At 39.9% G+C, this 25628-nt stretch overlaps 1 protein-coding gene across 1 annotated transcript in view; it reads right to left on the minus strand.

Moving 5' to 3' along the window:
* Positions 1–25628, minus strand: part of cd109 (CD109 molecule) — a 40201-nt gene that overhangs the window by 8027 nt on the left and 6546 nt on the right. Inside the window, exons 12-27 of the mRNA XM_084953450.1 lie at positions 24783–24884; positions 24210–24272; positions 23827–24000; positions 22375–22527; positions 18687–18776; positions 18165–18228; positions 17967–18081; positions 12700–12817; positions 12435–12548; positions 11112–11330; positions 10445–10586; positions 8858–9034; positions 2842–2923; positions 2510–2738; positions 1470–1641; positions 662–852 (exon numbers count right to left, since the gene is read on the minus strand). Of these exons, the coding sequence (XP_084809576.1) occupies positions 662–852; positions 1470–1641; positions 2510–2738; positions 2842–2923; positions 8858–9034; positions 10445–10586; positions 11112–11330; positions 12435–12548; positions 12700–12817; positions 17967–18081; positions 18165–18228; positions 18687–18776; positions 22375–22527; positions 23827–24000; positions 24210–24272; positions 24783–24884 (2205 nt within the window). The remainder of the gene's footprint in view (positions 1–661; positions 853–1469; positions 1642–2509; positions 2739–2841; positions 2924–8857; positions 9035–10444; positions 10587–11111; positions 11331–12434; positions 12549–12699; positions 12818–17966; positions 18082–18164; positions 18229–18686; positions 18777–22374; positions 22528–23826; positions 24001–24209; positions 24273–24782; positions 24885–25628) is intronic.

The raw sequence follows: 25628 nt of genomic DNA on the forward strand, positions 1-25628 counted from the left end.
CGTTCCCAACACTGTATATATATGCATCATATGTGCCAGTTAGGACCTACAGTACTGGATGCTAATGGTCCAACAGAAGATCACAACAAAATGTATATTAGTCTTAGATGTCAAAGATGTCATCTCTGTGAATTTCCCATTATGTGGTAGCGTACTCAGTGCTTGCTTGGAAGTTAAGGGGTTTTTTTCGCTGTAAAGAGACGTTTTCTTCCCATGCACAGCAGACACTAATGTTTTTGTCACTTTTTATGGAATCAAACTCAAAGTAAGGTCAGTACTTCCACGCTTTAAACGCTGCACGCTCATACTCTCTCCCGCACTCTATATATTATCCATTGTTGATCTGCACACTGCTGTTGTCACGAAGGTCGCACTCGCTTACGTCACTGTCATGAGACATTCTCGCAAAAAAAAAAATCACAGTTTTAGTAACACAGTAATGCAGCGTGCTTACGGGAAAGTAACGGTAATCTAATTACCGTTTTTGCAATAGTAATCCCTTACTTTACTCGTTACTTAAAGTAAGGGACAGAACGCGTTACTTACAAGTAACGCGTTACAAGTAACAAGTAACGTATTACTGCCCATCTCTGGTCATTGGTACAATCTTAATAATTTGAAGATTACATTGATGTACTTCTGTTTGGAGTTAAGATCTGACCTGAGTGCTTCCAAATCCTCCTCTGTGGTTTCTTTGCTGGCTGAGCCACTTCATGAGGTTCAGACCCTCTGGGATTGAGTTCAGCTTGTAATAAGACAGCAGCACGTAGGACGCCATCTCAATGTCAGAAGAACGAGGTTGCCACGATGAGGACAGGCCGTCATCCAGGGAGAACCACATCGGCACACCGTCTGCTCACAGAAAGACAGGGAATAATTCAGATGATTTATTTTTAAAAAGAGAAGCAAGGTGATCAAAAAATATCTGGGGTAAAGACTCCCACAAATAGCTAAAAGTCAAAGCCAAGAAGTGGATTATTTTTCCAGCCATGCTAACTCTCGGATAATTCAATTAAAATGCTGAGAAAGACACCAATAAAAGAAACAACATCCGATTCAGTCACTAAAATCACCAGAGGTGAGGCATAGCGGACAGGCTTGTTTTGTAGGCCTCACCAAGCTGACCTGGAGGTTGGAGCTTGGTCCTGTCTAGCTGTCTGCAACATTACCATTACAACAGAGTTTTCTGGCTATGAACTTTTCAAAATAAGAAATAATTATTTATAATAGTGATTTTTATTATACAGACTAATTAATCATACAAAGACTAAAGGACACCATTCTTCAAGTAAAACCACTGTATGATCCAAAAATGTTTTTAACTGAATGTAACAGTTCTGTTCACAATCAAATAATGTAGATTTGCATGAAACTATGAGAATAAGGTGCATGAAGTTATAACAACCCCCAGAGAAAGCTTATTTCCCCCAAATGTTAAACTGGCTTTTAAGACACAGCTGCTGTTGTACCTCTTATCTCAGCTCGTCCAGTCAGATTATTGAGTGCTGATTGGGCTTTGGAGCTCCCTGCCAAAGCCAGAGCGTAGGTGAGTAGACTGAGGCTGTAGTTGCTGGAGACACCATGAACAAGATGGGTCTCCAGGTATATCACGGCTGCAGACACCTTGGTCTCATACTGAGCCTGACAGATATGGAATAGGGCAGCAGTAGGTGAGACGACAGGTTGGTACAGGCACATGTAACAATGTGAGGCCAAATTAGATCTTACCCATGAATCTGAGGAAAACAGAGACAATATTTAAAAATGAATTTCTCTTCTTCGATTGGTTAATGATAATAACCATAAGGCATGGTCAGTTTTGGTTTTTAAATTGATTTTTACGTTAAAAATACTACAGAAGCCTAGATAATTAAAATGCACAAGAAGTTTTTTTGTACGTCTACTTGGTAACTCTCATAAAGTGAACACTGTTTAAGCTTCTTCAGCCTGTCCATTGTTGCTACTGCATCTGCAAGCCACTCTGCAAGGCACTTTGCAACACATCTCCACCCCAGGTCATTGTTTTTATGCTTTTAAGACTTCTGTGGCATATCTTCTCCATTTATGTCTGGTCTGTTATGTGCTTGCTGCTTCCAAATATAAATGACTGCAGATGGAAAGTTTTGACTTCAAAATATGAGTCACCACCCAAACATGTGTCACAAGTTAACACAATACCTATTTTGTTTATCCTAAAGTTCAGCAATTATTTTGTAACTACAGTTAAAAGTTACCACAATAAACAGAAAATATATAAAAAGGAACTTAAATAAGGAGACACATAGCTCAATAAAATAGGTATGACAGAAAAATAATCTTAAAGAGTTAAAAGCCAATCAAAAATCAAATAAATAAAACTAAAATAAGTATTAAATATTAAAAAATATTTCTAACTCAGCAAAGGAAAAGCTGAATATAAAATTGCTCCCCATGTTTCAGTCTGAGAGGCGGACCCACACTAATCTCTCAAAATGTCCCTGGAAAGTGTGCCTAAACAATAGCATCTCACCTTGACGCTAGTGTCTTCCAGCAGGGCGATGAGGACGTAGGCCGTGAGAGAAACAGGCCCATCCAGGCCTCCCTGGAGCTCGGTGTGGATCACCCTGCCGGGCTCCAGGAAACTCCCATCATGCCCTTGCTGGCTGGCGATCCAAGCTGCCACACTGTGCAGCACGTTGGAATCAATGTTGATGAAGGGCCGTGCCTGCAGGAAACACCTCAGCACAAAAGCAGAGAGCCTGTGCAAAGAGACTATCTGCTATTAGTTTTCCTGAGTTTTTCAGTTATATGAGCATGTTACTGATGTTTTCTTTTAGACAGACATTTGTATTTATCACATACCAGGTGCTTCCAGATGAGTCCTGCTCTCCAAAGGCGCTGAAGGAGCCATCTGCTCTCTGAAAGGTGAGCTCCCGCTCATAACCTGGTGAAGAGGACATCAGATGATGGGAAAAAAGGCAAAGACAAATGACAAATCTAGAGGTTCTTAACCTAGAGAAATAAATGAGATGTGCATTTTAAATGTGTTTATTCAACAGGGTGTGACCAAGAGGAATTAGATCAGATGTTCCTAAAGTGTGAGGAACCTGGGGTATGAATTAAAAAAAACAGAAAAAAAGAACTCATGGACACTGCTCACATAATGGACCGGTATTTGACAGGGCTCCCACACAAACGCAAAGCAGATGAAGCATCGCCAAATGTGTTTCCAAACCAACTTTCTTCCAAGTCAAAGACTAGAAAATTTGATGAAACATATCTTGCCTTTGGCTTCACCTGCACAAGTGCCAAGGTAATGTGGGGCGCCGTTTGTAAAGCGAAACATGCTGAAATCAACGGCAACATGTTTCCACATTTAACTCAAAACCTTACAAAAACATGTTTTTTTGAGTCATTTTTTACAACATTTAGCATGAACATGTCCAGCGATTTGGCTGAACATGTGCTGCAGTGATTGTGAAGTGGAGACTGCAGCTGCCGAGAGTCCACTACTGCTGAACCTTTGGATGGCTGACAAAACGGATCTTTGGATGTTTTCAGCTAAATCACTGGACGTCCTGGTAGACAAGAAGTGAGGCAGCTCATGGTGGTGAGAAGTGACCATCATTGGAAAGCAGACACAATCTGACCACTACCGGCACACTTTTGCACTGGAGTTTTTCGTAAAGCTTTTATTTTGGTATTTCCATTGAGCCATACAATAAATTTGCATGTTAGCTAAATATTTAGTTCCTGTAACATTTAGATTTAACATTTAACATTTAGATTTAAATATAATATTTAGATTTAACATTTAACATCCATCCATTTTCTTTCACTTATCCAGGGCCGGGTTGCAGGGGCAGCAGCCCAAGCAGAGAAGCCCAGACCTCCCTCTCCCCAGCCACCTCCTCCAGCTTATCCGGGGGAACACCAAGGCGTTCCCAGGCCAGCCGAGAGACATAATCTGTCCAGCGTGTCCTGAGTCTGCCCCGGGGCCTCCTCCCAGTGGGACATGTCTGGAAAACCTCACCCAGGAGGCGCCCGGGGGCATCCTTATCAGATGCCTGAACCACCTCAACTGGCTCCTTTCGATGTGGAGGAGCAGCGGCTCTACTCTGAGCCCCTCAGCCAGAAAAGATTGGAGTGCCCACTCCGCAAAAACTGAGTTTTCAAAAATCTCCAACTTGACAGGAGTTATTACGTGTGGACGACGGGTCAAACGCATGCTTTATCAGCTGCTTTATCAAAAATACCCATGTAGGTGTGGATGTAGCGTAAAAGAGTTAGTAGTTTATTTTATTGCTACCTGTAATTTATTGCAGTTTACTTTTATTACTAAATGTTTGAGGTGTGAAATAAACTGAAATGGAGTTTGAAAACAATATATGGGTGTGTGTGTGGTTGGAGGACGTGTTTGTGCCGGGGGGATTTTCTTTTAAAACAAAGGGGGAACCTAGCAAAAAAAGAAACCACTGAATTAGATGTAGATGATGAAGATAAAGGAGAAAGAAATGTAGCAGGGCCAGATTTAAATTAAAAACCATTACTATCTAGTGAAAGATGTAAAGATGTTAACACTATGGACCAAGCACAAGCTATAAATACCTGGATTTAGACTGGAACACTAGACATTAAGCTGTCTGCATGAAAGGACAGAGCACAGTCTACTTTTTAAGGAAGCTAAGGTCTTTAATGTGCAAACAAGAACACATTTTTACTAGCAGTGTTACCGTTTTCTTTGTGGCTAGCTATCTTTTGGAGAAGCAGCATCAGAGCCAGTGACAGTTGGAGGCTGAACAAGGTGAAGAGGAAGGCTTTGTGCTGGGGACTACTCTGAAGCTTCTAGAGGGAATTATTGAATGAAGGAAGTAGCCTAAATTCCTGATCATACTGAACAACACATCACATCCCCTGCACAACCTGTTGGTCAAGTGTTTCCAGTAGGAGGTTCCTTCAGCTCAACTGTAAAAAAGGCCAATATATAAAAAAAGAAACAAAAACGCAAAGAAGAGGAACCTATAGCAAGTCTATAGTGCTCATCTTGGAACAGCAAATACATCTGGCACAACAGTGCATTCAGATCCTGATTCTAAGTGTAAACGCTACCACACATGACAAAAAAGGTCTATATATGAATATCTTTTCTATCCACAGGAAAGAAAAGAATATATAATGACTCCAAGATCAAGCTACTTTGTATTCTACAGAGATTTAAAAAAAAAGATTTTTCATATTTTTTTTTCTATGAGAATTCAGACCTGGCTTGTGTAATCAAAAAGGCTTCGTAGCACTACCATGACTAGCAGAATCTTTTGTGTTTAATTTCCTTTTCGCGAAATTTTGTGTTGCTGCAGTACTGAGGACAGGGATAAAAACATCAGCGCTACTGGCCTGATATTTATTAACTAATTTACTGGGCCTGCTCTTTAAACGGGTACTGGTATAGCAACTGAAACCTATCTATCCTCTGGCAAGTTTCCAGATGTTCCCAAAACATTGTGTTTACCTCCACAATCTGTCATGCCAAAGTGAAAACAAGAACCTCACTGGTCTCCTATTCAGATCAGATGCTGCAAAATCAAACCTGACAAAAAGAAAACTGAACCTACCATAAGGGAAATACAGCAACATACGCAAACCTGAGTAACTAGGTGTAACCAAAGACAAATAAAACAAAGAAATGGGTTTGGAAACCACACACAGTAGGAACTACAGTTGTTATCACTTCTCAAATGAAAACCCCAGTGTTTGTAAAGTAACTGATTAAAAGAAAACAAATAGTTATGTCTATAACTTCTGTTCCCTGAAGGAGAGGAACGAGGTGAAACACATAAGTATGGGATATCACACCCTCGTGTGTCTTGGCTGAAGAAACCTTTATTCACGCCTTTAAGGCAGATGACGTGTGATGACACGCGCAAGGCCCCGCCTGCACATATAGCCGCTGTCATCATAGTCATCCCTCAGTTTGATAGCCGCTCTTCACCGAGCCAAACTGCTCACTGGGGCCACCTTGTGTTGAGATGTCGCCTTTCTCACCCGACGGCACGGACACGGTTGGGGCTGAAAGCCGACAGCTCGCTGATTCCGATGTTTCGGCGGGTCTGCGCTTTGTGTTTACGCCGTTTTTGCGCTGATTCTAAAGCTGTTAGTTTTATCTCTCTCCAAACAATATTGACTGAACCAGCAGCAAAAGAAGATCCAAACTACGCTTCACATAAACATCATCATGAATTCCCTCTGACTTTTGCTGTTTTGCTTCCAACATGATAAAATCACACTTCATGCACAGCAGTATCTCGCTCTCGCTCTCTCTGTATACTTCAAGAACAGTTTCCCGTCTAAAAATCTGTTTTCTGCATTATTCGCTTGCTTGTTACGCACAGGTCTACCGTTGTCAGCCGCTGTTTTTTTTCCTTTTACTTACTTCCAAAAAGAAAACCTAATTTCTGAGGTTCAATAGGCTTCAATTTAAACTTTTTTAAATTATGCAAAATGCAAAATGCTTAGCTCTAATAAAACCTCTGTAACTTCAGAGGTAATGTTCATATGTTGATTAATGGTTTTCTTTCGTTTTTGATGTACTGCAGAATATTTTTTATAAAATCCCAGGCCAGGAAAATCACCTTCATGTTTTTCTGTGTTTTATCTTCAGCTGCTTTGACACAAAGGCATCTGCTGTGATGCTTACACCTTTGATAAAGTGTCAGCTTCCTTTTTATAGATACAAAAATATGTAAATGTACTGATCTGAATTATAATATTTCTGACTGTCTGAGGCAAAATTTCCCAGATTCGAATCAAATCGTGGATCGTATCGATTTGGGACCTTGTGAATCGGAATCGAATCAATTCTAGAAATCAGTGACAAAACCCAGCCCAAATATATACACACCCTGCAGAGCAGCCACCAAACCGGAATCGGACCACCACATCCTTAGTGAGCGGTAGACCCAGCAGAAAGGACAGTATGAGCCACCGAAGGGGCTGTAACGTCCAACAAATAAATAAATAACTGAAAAGTGTGGTGTGCGTAATTATACAGCCACCTGAGTCAATACTTTGTAGAACCACCTTTTGCTGCAATTACAGCTGCCAGTCTTTTAGGGTATGTCTCTACCAGCTTTGCACATCTAGAGACTGAAATTCTTGCCCATTCGTCTTTGCAAAACAGCTCCAGCTCAGTCAGATTAGATGGACAGTGTTTGTGAACAGCAGTTTTCAGATCTTGCCACAGATTCTCGATTGGATTTAGATCTGGACTTTGACTGGGCCATTCTAACACATGGATATGTTTTGTTTTAAACCATTCTATTGTTGCCCTGGCTTTATGTTTAGGGTTGTTGTCCTGCTGGAAGGTGAACCTCCGCCCCAGTCTCAAGTCTTTTGCAGACTCCAACAGGTTTCCTTCCAAGATTGCCCTGTATTTGGCTCCATCCATCAACTCTGACCAGCTTCCCTGTCCCTGCTGAAGAGAAGCACCCCCAGAGCATGATGCTGCCACCACCATATTTGACAGTGGGGATGGTGTGTTCAGAGTGATGTGCAGTGTTAGTTTTACTCCACACATAGCGTTTTGCATTTTGGCCAAAAAGTTCCACTTTGGTCGCATCTGACCAGAGCACCTTCTTCCACATGTTTGCTGTGTCCCCCACATGGCTTGTGGCAAAGTGTAAACAAGACTTCTTATGGTTTTCTGTTAACAATGGCTTTCTTCTTGCCACTCTTCCATAAAGACCAACTTTGTGCAGTGCACGACTAATAGTTGTCCTATGGACAGATTCCCCCACCTGAGCTGTAGATCTCTGCAGCTCGTCCAGAGTCACCATGGGCCTCTTGGCCGCATTTCTGATCAGCGCTCTCCTTGTTTGGCCTGTGAGTTTAGGTGGACGGCCTTGTCTTGGTAGATTTACAGTTGTGCCATACTCCTTCCATTTTTGAATGATTGATTGAACAGTGCTCCGTGGGATGTTCAAGGCTTGGGAAATCTTTTTGCAGCCTAAGCCTGCTTTAAATTTCTCAATAACTTTATCCCTGACCTGTCTGGTGTGTTCTTTGGACTTCATGGTGTTGTTGCTCCCAATATTGTCTTAGACAACCTCTGAGGCCGTCACAGAGCAGCTGTATTTGTACTGACATTAGATTACACACAGGTGCACTCTATTTAGTCATTAGCACTCATCAGGCAATGTCTATGTGCAACTGACTGCACTCAGACCAAAGGGGGCTGAATAATTACGCACACCCCACTTTGCAGTTATTTATTTGTAAAAAATGTTTGGAATCATGTATGATATTCATTCCACTTCTCACGTGTACACCACTTTGTATTGGTCTTTCACGTGGAATTCCAATAAAATTGATTCATGTTTGTGGCTGCAATGTGACAAAATGTGGGAAAGTTCAAGGGGGCCGAATACTTTTGCAAGCCACTGTATGTGTTGTAGCGAGTGAATCAACTGAAAGGGAACACCAACAGCTTTACTGACAAGAAAATTAGTTCAGAATTTTCAAACAAAGATGGGATTAACAAAGGCTAAAGTTCTAACCTTGGTTCGAATATCCCAGACAAGCCCCCATTTTTACAACCAGCTTTAAGTATGTATCAAGGAAGAAAATGTATTAAAAACAAACCTTAAAAAATAAAAGTTAAAGAGAGTTGATACTAAGTGGAATAAAAGAGTGTGGGGAAGTCCCACTATGAATCTCCAACCTGAACATTTTCTGTAATTGATCTTGAATTTGACCTTTTTAATTAACAGATTTGAAAACATCCTCATAAAGCTAAAACTAATATAGGAATAGTAGCCACAAGTTTGTCAGATATCCTTCTGTGGCATGTTAATGTAACATGGTGCATGACTTGTTGCTCTACCTTGCATCATGTAGTTTATGGCTTGGTCGGTGGTTTTCTGGTTATCCTGTCCTGTGGCGTTCAGATACTGGAGAACGTAGATGTTTGGTGCAAAGTTAATCATGTTCTGTTCCCCACAGCCATAAGGCATTTGGATCAGTGAGTCCAGACCACTGATGGATGGACCGAGGATATCACCTTCATCAAGATGGAAACCAGAAAAAATTGTATTTAATGGAAAAACAGAGCACAGATGAGTCATTTTAATTAAAATTTTCAAACAGTAGCTTTTGGTTTGAGGAGTTATATGGTATAATCCAGAAATGCTTTTCATATCAGCAGCAAAATTTACAGTTAAACTTCTTGCATTTAAAAAAGAGAAGACAATAATAGATACTTATAAGTATAAGACTTTTTCCGCCATGAAGAAAAAAAGATTTGCCACATCAAACCAATATTAGTGGGCTCAACTTAGCAACAGTTAAACGGGAGAAACATACTAAATATAACTGCATAGTACATATCAGTATAGCAGGATGCATGTTAGAAGTTAGAATTATTTCTGTAGTACTTTGGAACAGTGGCGTTAATTAATATTAATATTAAAATTACCACAGTCAGCTTACCCTGGAGGGAGCATTTAACAAAAAAATCTCTGGGTTACATTTTATGTATGTATAGGTGTGGGGTAAATTTAAGTTTTTTTTTTACTTAGGGATCAGTAAAAGGTTTTAGATGTGATCTCTGTACATGCTGTAAAGGCTGCAAAGGAAATTGGTGCCTCTTACCTGATCAGAATCAGTGGATTTATTTTTTTTTTTACATGAACATTAGCATATTAAATGAGACCATTTTACCTTGATTCTATTTGTAATTTTCTGAGCTTACAGGCCCTTGAAGTAAACTATTGAGGGTTGGAGTTTTATGCATTTTTAATTCAAATTTTTTCAGCATTTTCAATCTCTTAGAAAATCATATGTCCAGGAGATATCCACGTGACAATTTTAGGGCTGAAAAATGTATTTAAACTCTGTTAAAAACTGCAAAAACCAACATATGCAAATGTAAACTTATTCCAAGATTGACAATCTAAATCATAATAACAATAATCTGCAGTAATTTAATATTTATGAGGAAGAGGAACAAAAACAATCACTGGTACCCTGGATGCAGGGTACCAGGAAGAACCCTTTAAAAAAGGAAAGAAATTGGTAAATTTTAAAAGGGCATATCACCACGATATGGGTAAAGTGGTGATTGTTCCACTGTTTTTTTCATCTTCTAAATTTCAGTCAAAAAGGCACCTCCATAGTTTTGTAAGTTCAGGATAGTACTTTCTTACAATAATACACTACGCTCTATCCAGGTACTTCCCTCACCTGATGAAAAGCTGTCTGAAATAAACCATTTCCTGCTAAGTCCTACACGTGACAAAGGACATCTGTGGAATATTTCCAAACTTTCCAAAGTTTGTGTGTGAAAACAACTTCAGTAAACCTTATTTTTAGGAATTATTGTCTTCTGTTTTGTCGTTTACCATGAATCAGCCTGCAATCTCAGGTGATCTGAATCTGTTACTCAAGGTTTCTCCCTGGTGTGTTTACATACCGACAGCCATAACTGAAGCTCTCTCGCTGCCCTTCACAACATCTGGTGGGAAGGTGAACGTAACGTTTCTAGACAGGCTCATCCCTGCTGGTGAAAGCTCAAGCAGCAGGGAGGTAGAAAACGACTGTTCAAGACCTTCGGCCTGCAGGATGAATGGACATGCAAAAGATGAAGACAAACAAAAATGGTGAGTAAGAAATGGGAAACGCAGAGCTGTGAAACCAGGTCAACATTTCTTTAGTTACAGTGGAGTAGATGGCGAGGATTGGTCACGTTAGCAGAGTTCCTGCCTGTTTGTGCTTTAGATGGCTGACAGGCACTTTACAAACAGGATATGACATGTTCAACTTCCACTGTCACAATTTCACAAGTTATTTTGTTATCTGTTAAAACCTGGAAAATGCTCCTTCTCAGTAAAAGCTAATAGAGAGATTCGGTGCCCCTCAGGCCTTAATCACACAGGCCTAGAGACCAATCAGTAACCCCATAACAAGATCTAGTCAGACTAAAGACTAACAATGTAGTAGTCTTATAACAGGCTTGATTATAACAGAAGTTCATATTTTGATAATAAAATCTAAGCATGGGAGTTAAAGTTCTACAAAAATAACAAATAAATGTATTTTTAAGCCAAATTGTGGGACTGTGGGAATTTTTCACTGCGCACCTTAACTAACACTGTTGTGTGGACAAAGTCGGACACTGCATCCGAGTTGGCTTTCACAAAGATGGGGATCTCCCCGAGGACCAGCGGCCTGATGGGAACGAGGATGGAGGCTCCGCTTTCACTCTTCACAAACACCGGATGAACACCGGGCGTGGAGAGCTGCTCGTTGTCTGGGAAGACAAACTCGAAGGTCTCACTCTGTGCAACAGTGACGGTGACCTAACGACAAAGGCACAGAGTGATCACATTTAACGTGGCACAAAGGGAGTTGGAGGAAACCAAAGAGGCCTGTTCTTTCATGAAGGGTTTAAAGAACATATCAACTTTCAGAAATACTGATGCCACCTTAGATTATGGCAACTTGACACGTAAAGAACCCCCAATATACATTGGTTAAACAGAATTTCGCATTTAAAAAGACGCAGATATGTGTGGGAAAGGTCACATTATAAGTGTTCTCAACACTCTCAGTTCAAAGAAAACAAAGAAACTCACCACTGATACTAGCAAACCTCAGCAGTTACAATCTATTTGCCACCAAGATCCTGGATACTGAACTGAAAAGCAGCCACCCTTCTATTATACTGTCTGCTTATGGTTCCTCTAGGTGGCAGCATCTTACAAAAAGATCTGCTGTACTGTATTGTGATTTAATAATGTATGGCAGGCAGAAGCTGCCAAAAGTATGCAACAATTAATTAAATGCCCAAAATTTATTATTACATAAATACATACATATTATGATTACATGTAATAAAAATAAATATTTTATAAAAAAAATAAATATGGGAAATAATTAATCTATAAATTTGACATAAATGTGTATTTCTGACTTAATATTCTTTATTTGTTTTCTTATTGCCTCAAATCCCACAAATAGATAAATAAAAGTAGTTAAAAAAAACTTTACAAAATGAAATAAAAGTTATCATGATCAAAACTTAAAAAAGAAAGCACACACTCTTAAAATAACAACCAATAAAATAAATAAAAACAATAAAGAATTTTCCAAAGGTCAAAAGCTGTTTAACTATTAAAGAAAAGGTTTTCTCTTACAGTATACTTTGAGAAGTAATTCTTTGATGTCCATATTTATATTCCTATATATAAAATATAGGACATTCTTTAGACCACACAGTTGAACATTTTTAAACATGTACTTTTCTTTTTTTTAATTTATTCGTTTAATTTTATTTTTGGCAGTCTCCATAATAAAGCTAATTTAGCACCGTACCAAGGGTTAAAAATGACCCATTTGTCTAATGCTGGCAGACTCTTATATTAATGTACACTCTGCCTGTGTCTGAGGAGAAGCAGATTCACCTTCTGGTCCTCTTGGAGGTAGTTGAACAGAATGATCTCCAGCAGCAGCTCCTCTCCCCGGATGATGAAGGCCGGAAGATTTAAGGACAGGAAGAAATCCTGGAACACTGTCAGCTGCAGGAAGGTTGCATAGAAAACTTGGTTACAAGAGATGCTAATGCTAACAGCTACTGCTCAGATTAATAAGCCAAAAAGCCATACTGTGAATAAATTTAATAATACAGGGTTAAAAATTAAAATGAATTAAATATATAAACCTTAATACCTCTGCTCGTTGCTCTACAATTCCCAGTCCCAGATTCTCAGACATCACAACGGCGGTGGCAATCCAGGTTGTGATGCTGTCCGGTACAGTTAGCGCTATTTCCTTTGTGTTTGAATTACTGCAACAAACGGCCAAAAAAAAAGAACTTTAAATTTTAAAAAACTGCATCTGACCCAACGGTTTCTGAAGAATCATACTGTGCAGGTCATCAGCTTTGTTACAAACAGTATGTTTGCTTACTGACTTTAAATGTTAGGTGTTGGAGGTGCGTTGTCTTTTGTCTTTGCAGGTTGGAGAATGTGGTTATTTGGAGAAAAAAGTTCTTAAAAACTTAGATCCTGACCATTATCTATGGGATCTCTGACTGTTTGTGGCTTCACCTTCTTTGTGTTGTTTGAGCCTTTGTTTTGCACCACAGCTTACTCAGCGTTAGCTTGGTAATATCTTTTATCATTTCATAAGTATGAATGTATGTATGGGACATCATCTCCTAAGGTTATATGCCAAGGTAACAGCAAAAATAACACCCACTCACATCCTGGGCCATTTAACCTCAGTAAATCACATGATAGAGTGAGGCTAGGATTCACAATGGGTTCACCCGAAACCTTGGCTGATTGTGACTGTGGTGTGAATATGGCACGGCGGGACCACAGATCGCAATTATGAGCCATTTATTTACATCTCATCACACCACAATACACACCGACCCCTGAGTCCCCATGTTTTAACTCGGTGGGCGTGATTAAGGATGCACGGCATCCACCCTCCCTGCACGTCACCGCAGACCACGTCCCACCACAGTGAGCCAAAACAGTTTTCACACCTTGGCTGTGTGATTAGGTAGAGGAACAATAGGGGGTCCAAGACCCTCTTGGGGACACTCCCATAGGGTTTAAAATCTGGGACTCTCCACCAATTACTCTTGGAACTGAAAAGCTTCTTGGATTAGAGGTGAAGCATCTTCAAGAAAACTTAAAGACGTCCAGACGCTTTTCTTTCCAAACTCCTTAGACCACATTGACCTGGATCAGGGGTCAGCAACCTTTAACACCCAAAGAGCCATTTGGACCCGGTTTCCATGCAAAAGAAAACACTGGGAGCCGCAAATACTTTTTGACATCTAAAATGAAGATAACACTGTATATATTGTTTTTTACTTTTATGCTTTGTGTGAACAACTAAGGTGTGTTGCTTGTGAAATCTATGAAGTGCTACAGAGAAAATTACATTTAATTATGTAATTAACACATTTTGAACGTAAAGAAATATAACAAAAGGAAAGACACCCAGCTGAACTAAAATGATCCATGTAGCAAACAAAAACTGTTGTGAGCCGCCACCCTCATATCTCCTTTGGGCTTTTGGAGCCTTGACCTAGCTTTTAAAAAATAATTGGAAAAAAAGCACTATGCTGCAAAAAAATGAAAAATAGATATTTGCAAAATTCCGCCTATTTTACCTGGTTAACGTGTGTGGCGGGGCGTGGTCTGCAGCGCCGCTGCAGGGGAGGCGGACGCACCTGAGCGGCACCCACAATCACGCCTCGCCGCCTGAACGTCTGTGCTCTCTGTGCTGTTGTGTTGGTATGTGTCGGGCTGTGGGCTGCAAAGCTACAGCCAGCTGTATGCGTACAGCAACCGTGTGTGAAAAGTGGTCAATAAAGAGATGCTGAAAAGCGTGTTCATGCAAACATCGTCAGGCTTGCCGTGGTACAATGGGACCTCTGTTCCTGAACATCTGTGCACAGCGTCTGCAAATCGGGGCTGTACGAAGTCACTTTCATCTTTACGTAGGACTGTAAGCTGTCGTCTGTGAGGCGTGAGCGTGTTTGTTTTTAACATAGTTCATGGTGGAGAACAGCTGCTGACATAATGTGGATCCGAAGATCCATAAGTGGCCTACCTGGGGCTGAAAGTCTCGATAAATGCATGGTGTTTCAGCGGATATACCGGCTTCCACGAGTGTGACGCTTATTTTGAGCGATGAAAAAATAATAGAATATAATTGTATTTTTATATTTCAATATCACAATAATCTTCCAATTTAGAACTACAAGTTAAAAAAGAACTAACATAAATAAAATACACTTCAGCTAAATACTTCAAATTTATTTTCCCAAACCACGCGGAGCCGCACTATAAGGACTAAAGAGCCGCAGGTTGCCGACCCCTGACCTGGATGAATGAGAACCTTCACAGAGAACAAAAGTAGAGGCTTTTCCCAAACTATAAACATGTTTATTTCTGCTGTTAACTTTGGGGTCTGTGGATTTATTGGACATTAGAGGAACTGCATTTCTTGACAGCCTCTTGGCCTCACTTCTGCTAAGTGGACTGATTGAATTCAACATCTCCACCTGTTTTACTCCTGCTATTGTCATGGTCCCTGTGCCTGTTCGGCTGACTCAGTATGGCTACAAGTGTTTCTGTATATTTTGCCCCTTCTCGCTCCCCTTTCGCGCCCTGCGCACTACCGGGGCGGAGTTCATTGTGACTCCCGCCCATGGCTCCCGCACCTGCAAACAATCATCTGATCAACACTCTCACGGGCTCCCTACTTAAGGCTAGAGATGGCACGATACCACTTTTTTATGTCCGATACCGATACCGATATCATAAATTTGGATATCTGCCGATACCGATATGAATCCGATATAGTGTTTTTTAATCAATAAAACTGTTTTTTAAATATCTTGCTGCATTTTGCCTAAGTTCATACTCAAGTTTAAAAAAAACAACAACACTAAAGCTATTCTGTTATACCTGTATGCAAAAAATGTTTTCATAGTTCAGCAATACTGATCAATCTAATAAACTTAAACCTACACCATCCTCCCTATTCTGGTATTTTAAAGAGTACTTAGCGTAAATATTAAGCAACCTAACTAATAGGGTTTCAACTCCCAGCAACAACAACAACAAAAAAAATAGGGAACCACCCTCCACCTCATGATGCTTAATCGACATAATCAACTTTAATTTGATGCAGTGTGAAAAAAAATGCACAGAAATCTTTTTTTTTTCAAGAAATATTAAATAGATTCAACATCTTTCTTCAACAGAATTGCAGGCTGCACAGCCTTCCCAAAGGAAAAAGTAGTATAGCTTACTAGGGTCCCATATGGAAAAGAAATAGTAAAAACTTAAATGATTTTACTCATGAAAGTGGCCACTTTCTAATTACTTTCATATATTGTTTTAGTAAGTATCCAAAACATACAAGTTTCATTATATAATTTTTCAAGGGATCTTATATGTGTTTTCACTCTTGTATGCTTTTCATACAAGTTTCACACAAGACAGATACAAACTTTATAAGATTTATATATATCTTTTCCATATGGGGTATATTAGACTTAACAGTTACTATATACAGTAATGGACTTCTATTCATTTTACATCAAATTAAAACTTTGGGTGTAAGATTCGGATAATTATTTATTAAAAGCTAGACATTTTAAATGAGAATAAGAAAGAAAAGTATGTCTTTGTGCCCCCCTTTTCCCTGTTAATGTCACGACCTGCGGGATCGGCAAGGCGCTGATCAGCATCTCTCCACTCCTAGCCCCCCTTCTCTTCTCTTTTTCCTCTCTCTCTCCCTCTCCCCTGTTTTTGCCGGGGCGGAACTCATGGCGGGTTCACGCCCTCGGTCCACGTCTTCCCGGATCGTGCACACCTGGGCCTCATCAGACCAGCTGGTATATTAGAAGGAGGAGATCAGCTGTTCAACGCTGGATTGTTGTGAAGGCTCTTGTCAGTACACACCTAGCTCAAGTTTCCCGTGCCTCTGTCTCAGAGACTTAACGTGTTCCTTTGTTCCTAGATTCCCCGGACCCGTCCCCGTGTTTCCCCGTGTGGAGTGTGGAAGGAGTGACAGGTCGCTAGCGGAGTGGAGAGAGGCTGTTCTGAGCACGTGTGTGATTTCCCCGTTTTCCCTGGAGCCCTGGACCCCTGCCCCTCACGTCTTGTATATAGCACCAACCTCGCACTGTCTGTACATACACTTGGTGAAGATCTGTAATAAACAATCTCTGTTTGAACGCTACCCAGGAGTCCTGCGAGTGGATCCTCTAAGCAACCCGTGACAGTTAATGCCCTATCGGCCCCCCTGGCTAAACTTTGCTAGATCCGCCCCTGCACTGCTGTTCAGCCGCTGGTTTCCTCTTTCTGGTGCAAAGTGGGCCAAAAACAAACAAGAGAGACGGACTCGCACAGAAAAGCCGATCAGCTGATCATTAATCAGTTTCACGATTGAAATAGCAGCAGGAGAGGGAGGGAGAGAGAGGCAGGCGCTCCATATATCGGTTGTTAAGCTTAACGTGAGAATGCTTTACAAACATTCAGAGATGAACTTACACACTTGCTTTACTTCTCTCTGGGATAACTTTTTCGGAGATGAAATGCCGGATTGGTAGCAAGGCTCCAAATGCTGAACCAGACCACCGACAACTCTGGCACACTACAGCCGCTCTATCACGTGATGCACACTGCTCCAACGTGCTAAGGTTACGAGGCGAGTTATGGCGTGTCGCAAGTTTTGTGAGGCGCTTTCGTGATATTTAATGGATCGGATTACATTTTTTATTTCTTTCCGATATCCGATCCAGTAATTTAGGTCAGTATCAGACCGATACCAATACGTAATATCGGATCGGTCCATCTCTACTTAAGGCAGCCGCTGGGAATGCTTCGTCGCTGGATTATTGTGTAACCTTCGTCAGTGTTTCCTGTATTCAGCAGCTTTCTTCAAGTTTCTCTTTGAAGTGCTATTGTGATACCAATCTCCTCTTTTCATGCCCGACTCTGCATGCCCCACCCGAGGACCTGCTACTGATCTGTTGTGAGTGTGGTGTGCTGGTGCGGTGTGAGCACAAAAAGGAATCCCTGGGAGGAGAAGTCCTGTGTCTGAATTAACCGTGTGTGTTTTCCCCTCACTGCCCTCGTGACCCCTAGAGACCCCAAATCCCTTTCCTTCACCTGTACATAGTGGCACTCGGTGTGAAGAAAATAAACTGCCTTGATATTGCCTTTTGCAGTATTTTAAATGCAACTGTCTCAAAAATAATGTGACCTGTGTTCTTATATCAACTGTTCAAGAAAATTATGCTTTGTGTGTGTGAAATTCTGGTGTCTGTGTGCTGCAGCCTTACAATTTACATAAAATTTGAAAACTTTTGTTTAAACTCTATTTTTCAATATGTAGAGTAAAGGTCACATGAAACAGCAGGAGGCAACTGTTTCTACAGTCTGACACTGAAATATCACCTGGTGTTTGTGTCCATCCAGACCCAGGTCTCTGGAAAGTACCAACGCACACGTTGTTCCTTTTGTTGCTCTCCACGTAAATCCTCTGTCGCAGTAGTGTAAAACATTATCTCCCCTGCTGTTTAAAAAAAGTGTATCAGTCACATTAGCATTACAGATCCACAATGATTAAAATGTTTGATACTGTTTAACACTTACGGAAGTCGTGCATTATTTGATACGTTTTCAAACTGGCATCAGTGAAAACCACAAGATCACATGACTGTACAAAAAAAACAGAACTATCATTACATATTATTAATTTTTAAATAAAGTGAAGACTGTCCATCTTCCCTCAGTGAAAAAGAGGAAAACCAAACCAAAACTCTGTTATGAGTTATAAGTAATTACAGAAATATTACACATGTCAAAATATTAGAATTATGGCTTTAGTGTAGGTATAAGTGAGTTAAAAGCTCAGGCACCGACTGCTCTGAACACTCAGGGTCACAGCTGTTTCTACTGTTGGATCTGTTTGATATTATATCTGTAAATATGAGCATCTAGGGCACACAATGACCACGGAAGGCCCTCCCATGTCAGAGCCTGTTATAAGATAAGTAAGGATTATTTTGTGATTCAAACAATGCTTCTTGAGTCAAAGAATAGCTGAAAATGAGCAGAGTTGGTCCTTTTTAATCACTAAATAAACAGATGCGATGTCTCTCTGTGGAGGCTAACCTTGAAAACAGAGTGTGGATCCCCCATTTTTGGCGTTTCATTGTTGCCGTCAGCCATGGAATTGCCAAACTCCTTCATCTGCTTCATCACCTGAAAATATCACCAGCAATATAAGAGCTGCTACTGTTACACCCCATAAAACCGAACAAAGCAAACTGGGACAGAAAAAAGCTCTTATTGTTTAAAACCAGCTAACATGTCTAATAAAAAAGTTCAGCCTTGTTAAACTGATACTTGGGTGGGGAGGCAGGTTTGTTTTCCCAGGTGAACATGAAAGGGATCATATACCAGGAAGCATATGAATTGTAAAAGGCAGAGAACATTTAGCTGGAAAACAATAAACTACAGAGGACCCCAAGGAGATATGGAAGCTTCACAGGTTACACTGTTGTAAACAATAAAGCATGTTATATGATCAACAACAGTCAGTACGAATGAAAAACAGATGAGTCAAGGCTCCAAGTTTGATCTCTCAAATTAAGGATCAGATTGAAGTCAGCAAGCTGCCTCACATGCTGATATTTAATTATTAACATTTTAAGAAACCAATAATTGTTTTAGTTTGAGAAGCTGAATTACGTTTATACAAACTATCCTATCATGTACAAGGAAAACATCTCATCTTCTTCACATATCTCTTAACCTATTCACTTTAAAAACATTTTTCATAGGATTCAATGCAGTCTTCTGAACAATACTCCGTAAACCCTGATTGCCTCCATACGAATTAGGAGGATAAGGAACAGCCAACGTGCTGATTATCAAATGTCAATGAGTTGCCATCAGTTCATCAGTCATCAATTGTAAGCACCTCTGTAAAAGAAGACATTTTAGCAGCGTGCTGGGTATGTGTCAACACAATGCCAAAGTTATCCCAGGAGTGCACATCCCAGGAAATTCCTTCCAAGGTCAGACTGTGCAATGCTCACAGAAACTGCAAGATATCCAAGAGCTACATCTGAGACTCTGCAAGCATCGATTAGCAAGTTAAACGCAAAAGTTCATGACAGCACACTTAGAAAAATACTGAACAACTACAATGGCTTGCAAAAGTATTTTCACATTTTGTCACATTACAGCCACAAACATGAATCAGTTTTATTGGAATTCCACATAAAAGACCAATACAAAGTGGTGTACACGTGAGAAGTGGAACGAAAATCATACATGATTCCAAACATTTTTTACAAATAAATAACTGAAAAGTGGGGTGTGCGTAATTATTCAGCCCCCTGAGTCAATACTTTGTAGAACCACCTTTGGCTGCAATTACAGCTGCCAGTCTTTTAGGGTATGTCTCTACCAGCTTTGCACATCTAGCTTAGATTTAGATCTAAACTTTGACTGGGCCATTCTATTTTGGTGTGTTTAGAGTGATGTGCAGTGTTAGTTTTCCGCCACACATAGCGTTTTACATTTTGGCCAAAAAGTTGCACTTTGGTCTCATCTGACCAGAGCACCTTCTTCCACATGTTTGCTGTGTCCCCCACATGGCTTGTGGAAAACTGCAAACAAGACTTCTTATGGTTTTCTGTTAACAATGGCTTTCTTCTTGCCACTCTTCCATAAAGGCCAACTTTGTGCAGTACACGACTAATAGTTGTCCTATGGACAGATTCCCCCACCTGAGCTGTAGATCTCTGCAGCTCGTCCAGAGTCACCATGGGCCTCCTGGCCGCATTTCTGATCAGCGCTCTCCTTGTTCGGCCTGTGAGTTTAGGTGGACGGCCTTGTCTTGGTAGGTTTACAGTTGTGCCATACGCCTTCCATTTCTGAATGATTGATTGAACAGTGCTCCGTGGGATGTTCAAGGCTTGGGGAATCTTTTTGTAGCCTAAGCCTGCTTTAAATTTCTCAATAACTTTATCCCTGACCTGTCTGGTGTGTTCTTTGGACTTCATGGTGCTGTTGCTCCCAATATTCTCTTAGGCTACGTTCACACTGCAGGTCTTAATGCTCAGTTCCAATTTTTTGATCAAATCCGATTTTTTTGTCTGCTTATTCACACTACAAATAAAATGTGACAGCAAACGTGCTCTAGTGTGAACCCTCAAAGCGGCCCACATGCGCAAAAGAAGACGTCACACATGCGCAAAAGAAGACGTCACACACAACGCGCTCTGTTTAGACCCAGAGCAAACAATATTGTTTGACTGATGGCCCTTAATATAAAGACTTCGGACTTTACGTTTCCCAATTTTTGCTTTAAGTTATTTTGTTATTTACATAATAATGTAAATGACCTAATAATTATCCTTATTGGTGTTTTAGAGAGGAGTGTGCTTCAAAGGATAGTTGCAGATTTCTGTCAGAATCTGCAGATTATACAGTACAAATAAAATGTTCACGTTATCTTCCCAACAGTTTCACTGACATCTACACTGGATGGCCAGGAAGCGCTTGCGATGTCTTCTCTGGCACTGATAATTAGCTTCTGTCTTGTGTCAGTGACGTAAAAGACGGATTTAATGCGACATGACCGTTCAAACAGCGGTCGCTTTCTAAAACATCGGATATGTATCGGATTCAGTACCACATACGAAAGTGACCCAGATCGGATTTGAAAATATCGGATTTGTGCCGTTCACACTGTCATACCATGATCGGATATGGGTCGCATAGGGTCAAAAAAATCGGATTTGATGCACTTTCGCCTGCAGTGTGAACGTAGCCTAAGACAACCTCTGAGGCCGTCACAGAGCAGCTGTATTTGTACTGACATTAGATTACACACAGGTGCACTCTATTTAGTCATTAGCACTCAACAGGCAATGTCTATGGGCAACTGACTGCACTCAGACCAAAGGGGGCTGAATAATTACGCACACCCCACTTTTCAGTTATTTATTTGTAAAAAATGTTTGGAATCACGTATGATTTTCGTTCCACTTCTCACGTGTACACCAGTTTGTGTTGGTCTTTCACGGGGAATTCCAATAAAACTGATTCATGTTTGTGGCTGTAATGTGACAAAATGTGGGAAAGTTCAAGGGGGCCAAATACTTTTGCAAGCCACTGAATGGGCTGTTTGGAAGAGCTGCCAGGATAAATCGTTTTCTCTTTAAATAGAAAATGCCAGTACAGCTTAGGTTTGCAAAGGTGCATCTGAACAAACCACAAGACTTCAATGTCCTTTGGATAGATGAGACCCAAGTGGAGATTTTTTGGTCAAAATACAAAGCACATTTGGGGAAAACCAAATGCAGAATATAAGCACAAACAACTCATAAAAACTGTCAGCACAGTGGTGGAGGGTTAATGGTTTGGACTTGTTTTGTAATCACAGGACCAGGCGCTTGTGACCTGAACTTCTCTGTATGCTAACCAATTCTAGAGTCAAATTTAAGGCCATCAGTCTGACAGCTAAAGTTTGGCACAAACTGGGTCACAAAACAGGAGAATGGTCCCAAGCAAAGCAGCAACAACAGAATGGCTGAAAAAGAAAAGAATCAAAGTGTTGCAATGGGCCAATTAACATCCAGACCTCAACCTAATTGAAATGCTGTGGTGGGACATTAAGAGAGCTGTGCATAAATGAATACCTGCAAAATTTCGATTAAATGAGGCAACATTGTAAAGTAGAACTGAATCAAGCTATTTAATCGTGAGATAAACGTAGTTTTACTGTCAAAACTTTTATTTTCACATGAATGTATACATACAGTTCTTATCTTAACATTTTACATACCGTCTCCGTGGTGATGTCATTGTCTGATCCCGCCCACTGCGTCGCCTTGTCAACCACCAGGATCCCGACTACTGAGTTTGGCTCCAGTACACTCACATTCAGGGTCACATTCTCAGCTGGCTTCTTTACAGCACTGCTCCAACTAAGCAACACCTGCCAATCACAGGTTGATTAGTCACAAATTTGCAAAAGTACCATTTTACTCGTTATTTCCTGTTATATATGTCCTGCTCTAATGGTGGATGTTCATATTAAACATGCACAAAAATTTTAAACCATAATGTAAAAATAAGTCATCTCTGTGAGCAAAAATGTGAGATTTCAAAATTCAGAGGTTTGTTTTTTTGTTTGCTTTTTTTTTTCAACTCTTTGATGTGTATGAAATCAGTGAAAAATAATGTGCCAAATGTGGTCATCTTAGGCACAAACGTCCTGCCTACTAATTAGACAAAGTCAGCCTGAAAAGCTAAAATCAAGACCAGTTAAAGAAAAATAAAGATTATTTAGAACTTTAATAAAGTCAGGGAATAAGTCAGTTAGGATAGTTAGGAGATACGTATAAAGGTCCAGTCAGACCATCTTTTAACATAAGAAATATATTCACAATAGTATAATAAAGAAATATTATTCCTGGTTGTGAACAGATAGTCACAAGATGTTCAGAGACACACACTAGCATTATGGCACAGGGCAGTAGAAGATATAAACCTCATTGGGATAAGAAATGGACTCCAGAGCAAGAAGACACCAGCCCCATGTCATTGCGGGGCAATTGTGGCTCAAGAGTTAGGAGTTAGGCGTTCGCCTTGTAATCGGAAGGTTCCCGGTTCGAGCCCCGGCTTGGACAGTCTCGGTTGTTGTGTCCTTGGGCAAGACACTTGCCTACTGGTGGTGGTCAGAGGGCCCGGTGGCGCCAGTGTCCGGCAGCCTTGCCTCTGTCAGTGCGCCCCAGGGTGGCTGTGGCTACAATGTAGTTCGCCATCACCAGTGTGTGTGAATGGGTGGATGACTGGTTGTGTAAAGGGCTTTGAGGTCCTTAGGGACTAGTAAAGCGCTATACAAATACAGGCCATTTACCATGTTACCTTTGCAGGTTGTTGACTTTTCATGAGCTTTTAGGCTTTTTCACAAAATACAATGTTTTGCTTGTTTTTCTAATTGCTAGAAAGTCAAAGAAGGACACCAGGCAGAGGGCAAACGTATTTCTCCAACACTGACACAACTTTCATTCAACTATTCTTTTCTTTTTCTTTTTTTTTTTTTTTTACTAAGACTAGACATTGAGAAGATGACGGTTACTCACTGCTGAAATGTTTTCTGGGAAATTATTATCATGTAACTTGGATTGTTTTTTCTTCACCGTTTTTCCCGACTTCATAACCTCATATTCACACAATTCAAGAGACAAATTAGATTATTTTTAAAGAAAAAAAATGAACAATGAAAAATCACCTGGTTTTGTAAAAACTGCCTGATTGGCAGCTGGATTGCATCATTGATGACCTCTCCGCTGGGGTGCACACAGTAAACGATGATGCAGGCCAGAGGAGCCCAGGAGACTTCTGGGACCAGAGTCAGATCAGGAGAGCCTTTCCCGGCAGAAATCACCTGACCTCTTGACTTCACCTTTACACACAAGATACAGAGGGAAGGTCTTATAAGAAGCTGGAAGCATACATTCTTCTTTCTTTGCTTACAGCAATAAACTGAATACTTAAAACTTCTTGTTGGAAAACAAACAACTTTCGACAGTTGGAAATGTACTTTATTTAAATATTAATCAAATTAACTACAAATTAGACAAAGTTTAATAATATTTGATGCTTTTTTCATACCAGGTAGTGAACCTCATTCAGTGGAAAATTACTTTCAATGTGCAGCAGAAAGGGCGAACCAACCTGAAAGAAGGTCAAATGGTGAGTATAAGTATAAGTATGGAATGAGAATAAGTGTTCTACAACCACAGTCAGTAATTGGCTGTAAATGTGTTTTTTGAAGATGTACACTGGAAAAGTCATTCTAGAAGTCTCACCATCTTGACACAAGCAGTCACTTGGAAGCATTGTACAGCGCTTTGAGGGCCCCGAAAAGCGCTATATAAAATGCAATCCATTATTATTATTTTTATTATTAACTAACTTAACTTTAATTTGAATCATAGGCAGGACATAAAAACTGAATGTTTATAATTACTATGCAAATGTAAATAAAACAAATGGTTATAAAGAACTCTTTTTCTAAGTGCACAGTACAGTGCATGTGATTAAGGTGTTTTTACATGCATCACCTAAAGGACATCTAAGGTAACCATAGACTATTTTGGCATATTACCTCTCATTAAATGCAGCATGTTTACAATGCTGACACAAAGGTAATTTTAATTAGTTCCTTGTATTCTTCAGCTTTACCTCTGGAGATGTGAAGGGTTTCTGAATCTGCAGGTAGCTCTCACTGGGGGATGTGTAGCTTCGCTGTATATATAGATTGCTATGGCTGTCCTCAAAAGAAGCCTGAGAAGAAAAAGAGATACTAAAGATTTTAAATGTAATTTGAAATCATGATCATGCCTTTGGGTTTAATTTCTGTTTTAGTTAACACCGTAAATATTTTTCATATAAATTTATTTATCTATTCAAGTGTAATTACTTTTGTACATGATTTTCTTGTCAGGTGTGGATTTTTCACAGTAGATTACTTTATTCTTGCCTGTAGCCATTAGCACTCGCCACCTAGCAACTACAGAATAAAATAAGCCTTTAGCTTTTTAGGTACAATATGTAAATTTTAAAATCCTGCTGCTAAATAAAAATACATTAAAGCAAATAAATGATAATATCACAAAAAAACCCACACAAGATAAACAATATTAAACAAGCATGTTGTGCTTTTTCTTGTTAGATATTAAATATGATAAAATCATTTTTCATTATACATTTACCTTTAAAATTTTGTTTTGTGTTATGAACATAGTTAATGCCAAATAAATCTTTAAAAATCACATAATTCAGTTGATATTCAGAATTATCATAACACCCTGATATAATAAAGACATATATTCCAAACTTTTCATAAGTTATACTTAGCCTATTTTCTAAATTAAACTTAAAATTGAAATTAAATTAGCTTTCAGTTGGCCCCTGAATTGGTAAACACATAATTTTGTCCCTCCTCTATGCAGATGAGACACCAATTTATATTTCAGCGTAGTGCAATATGTCCCAAGACTTTAATGCATTTTGCCATTTCTTTCGATA

This window comes from Perissodus microlepis, chromosome 15 (assembly GCF_051167445.1).
Source record: "Perissodus microlepis isolate ML-2025 ecotype Zambia chromosome 15, ASM5116744v1, whole genome shotgun sequence".
In the NCBI taxonomy this organism is placed as follows: Eukaryota; Metazoa; Chordata; class Actinopteri; order Cichliformes; family Cichlidae; genus Perissodus; species Perissodus microlepis.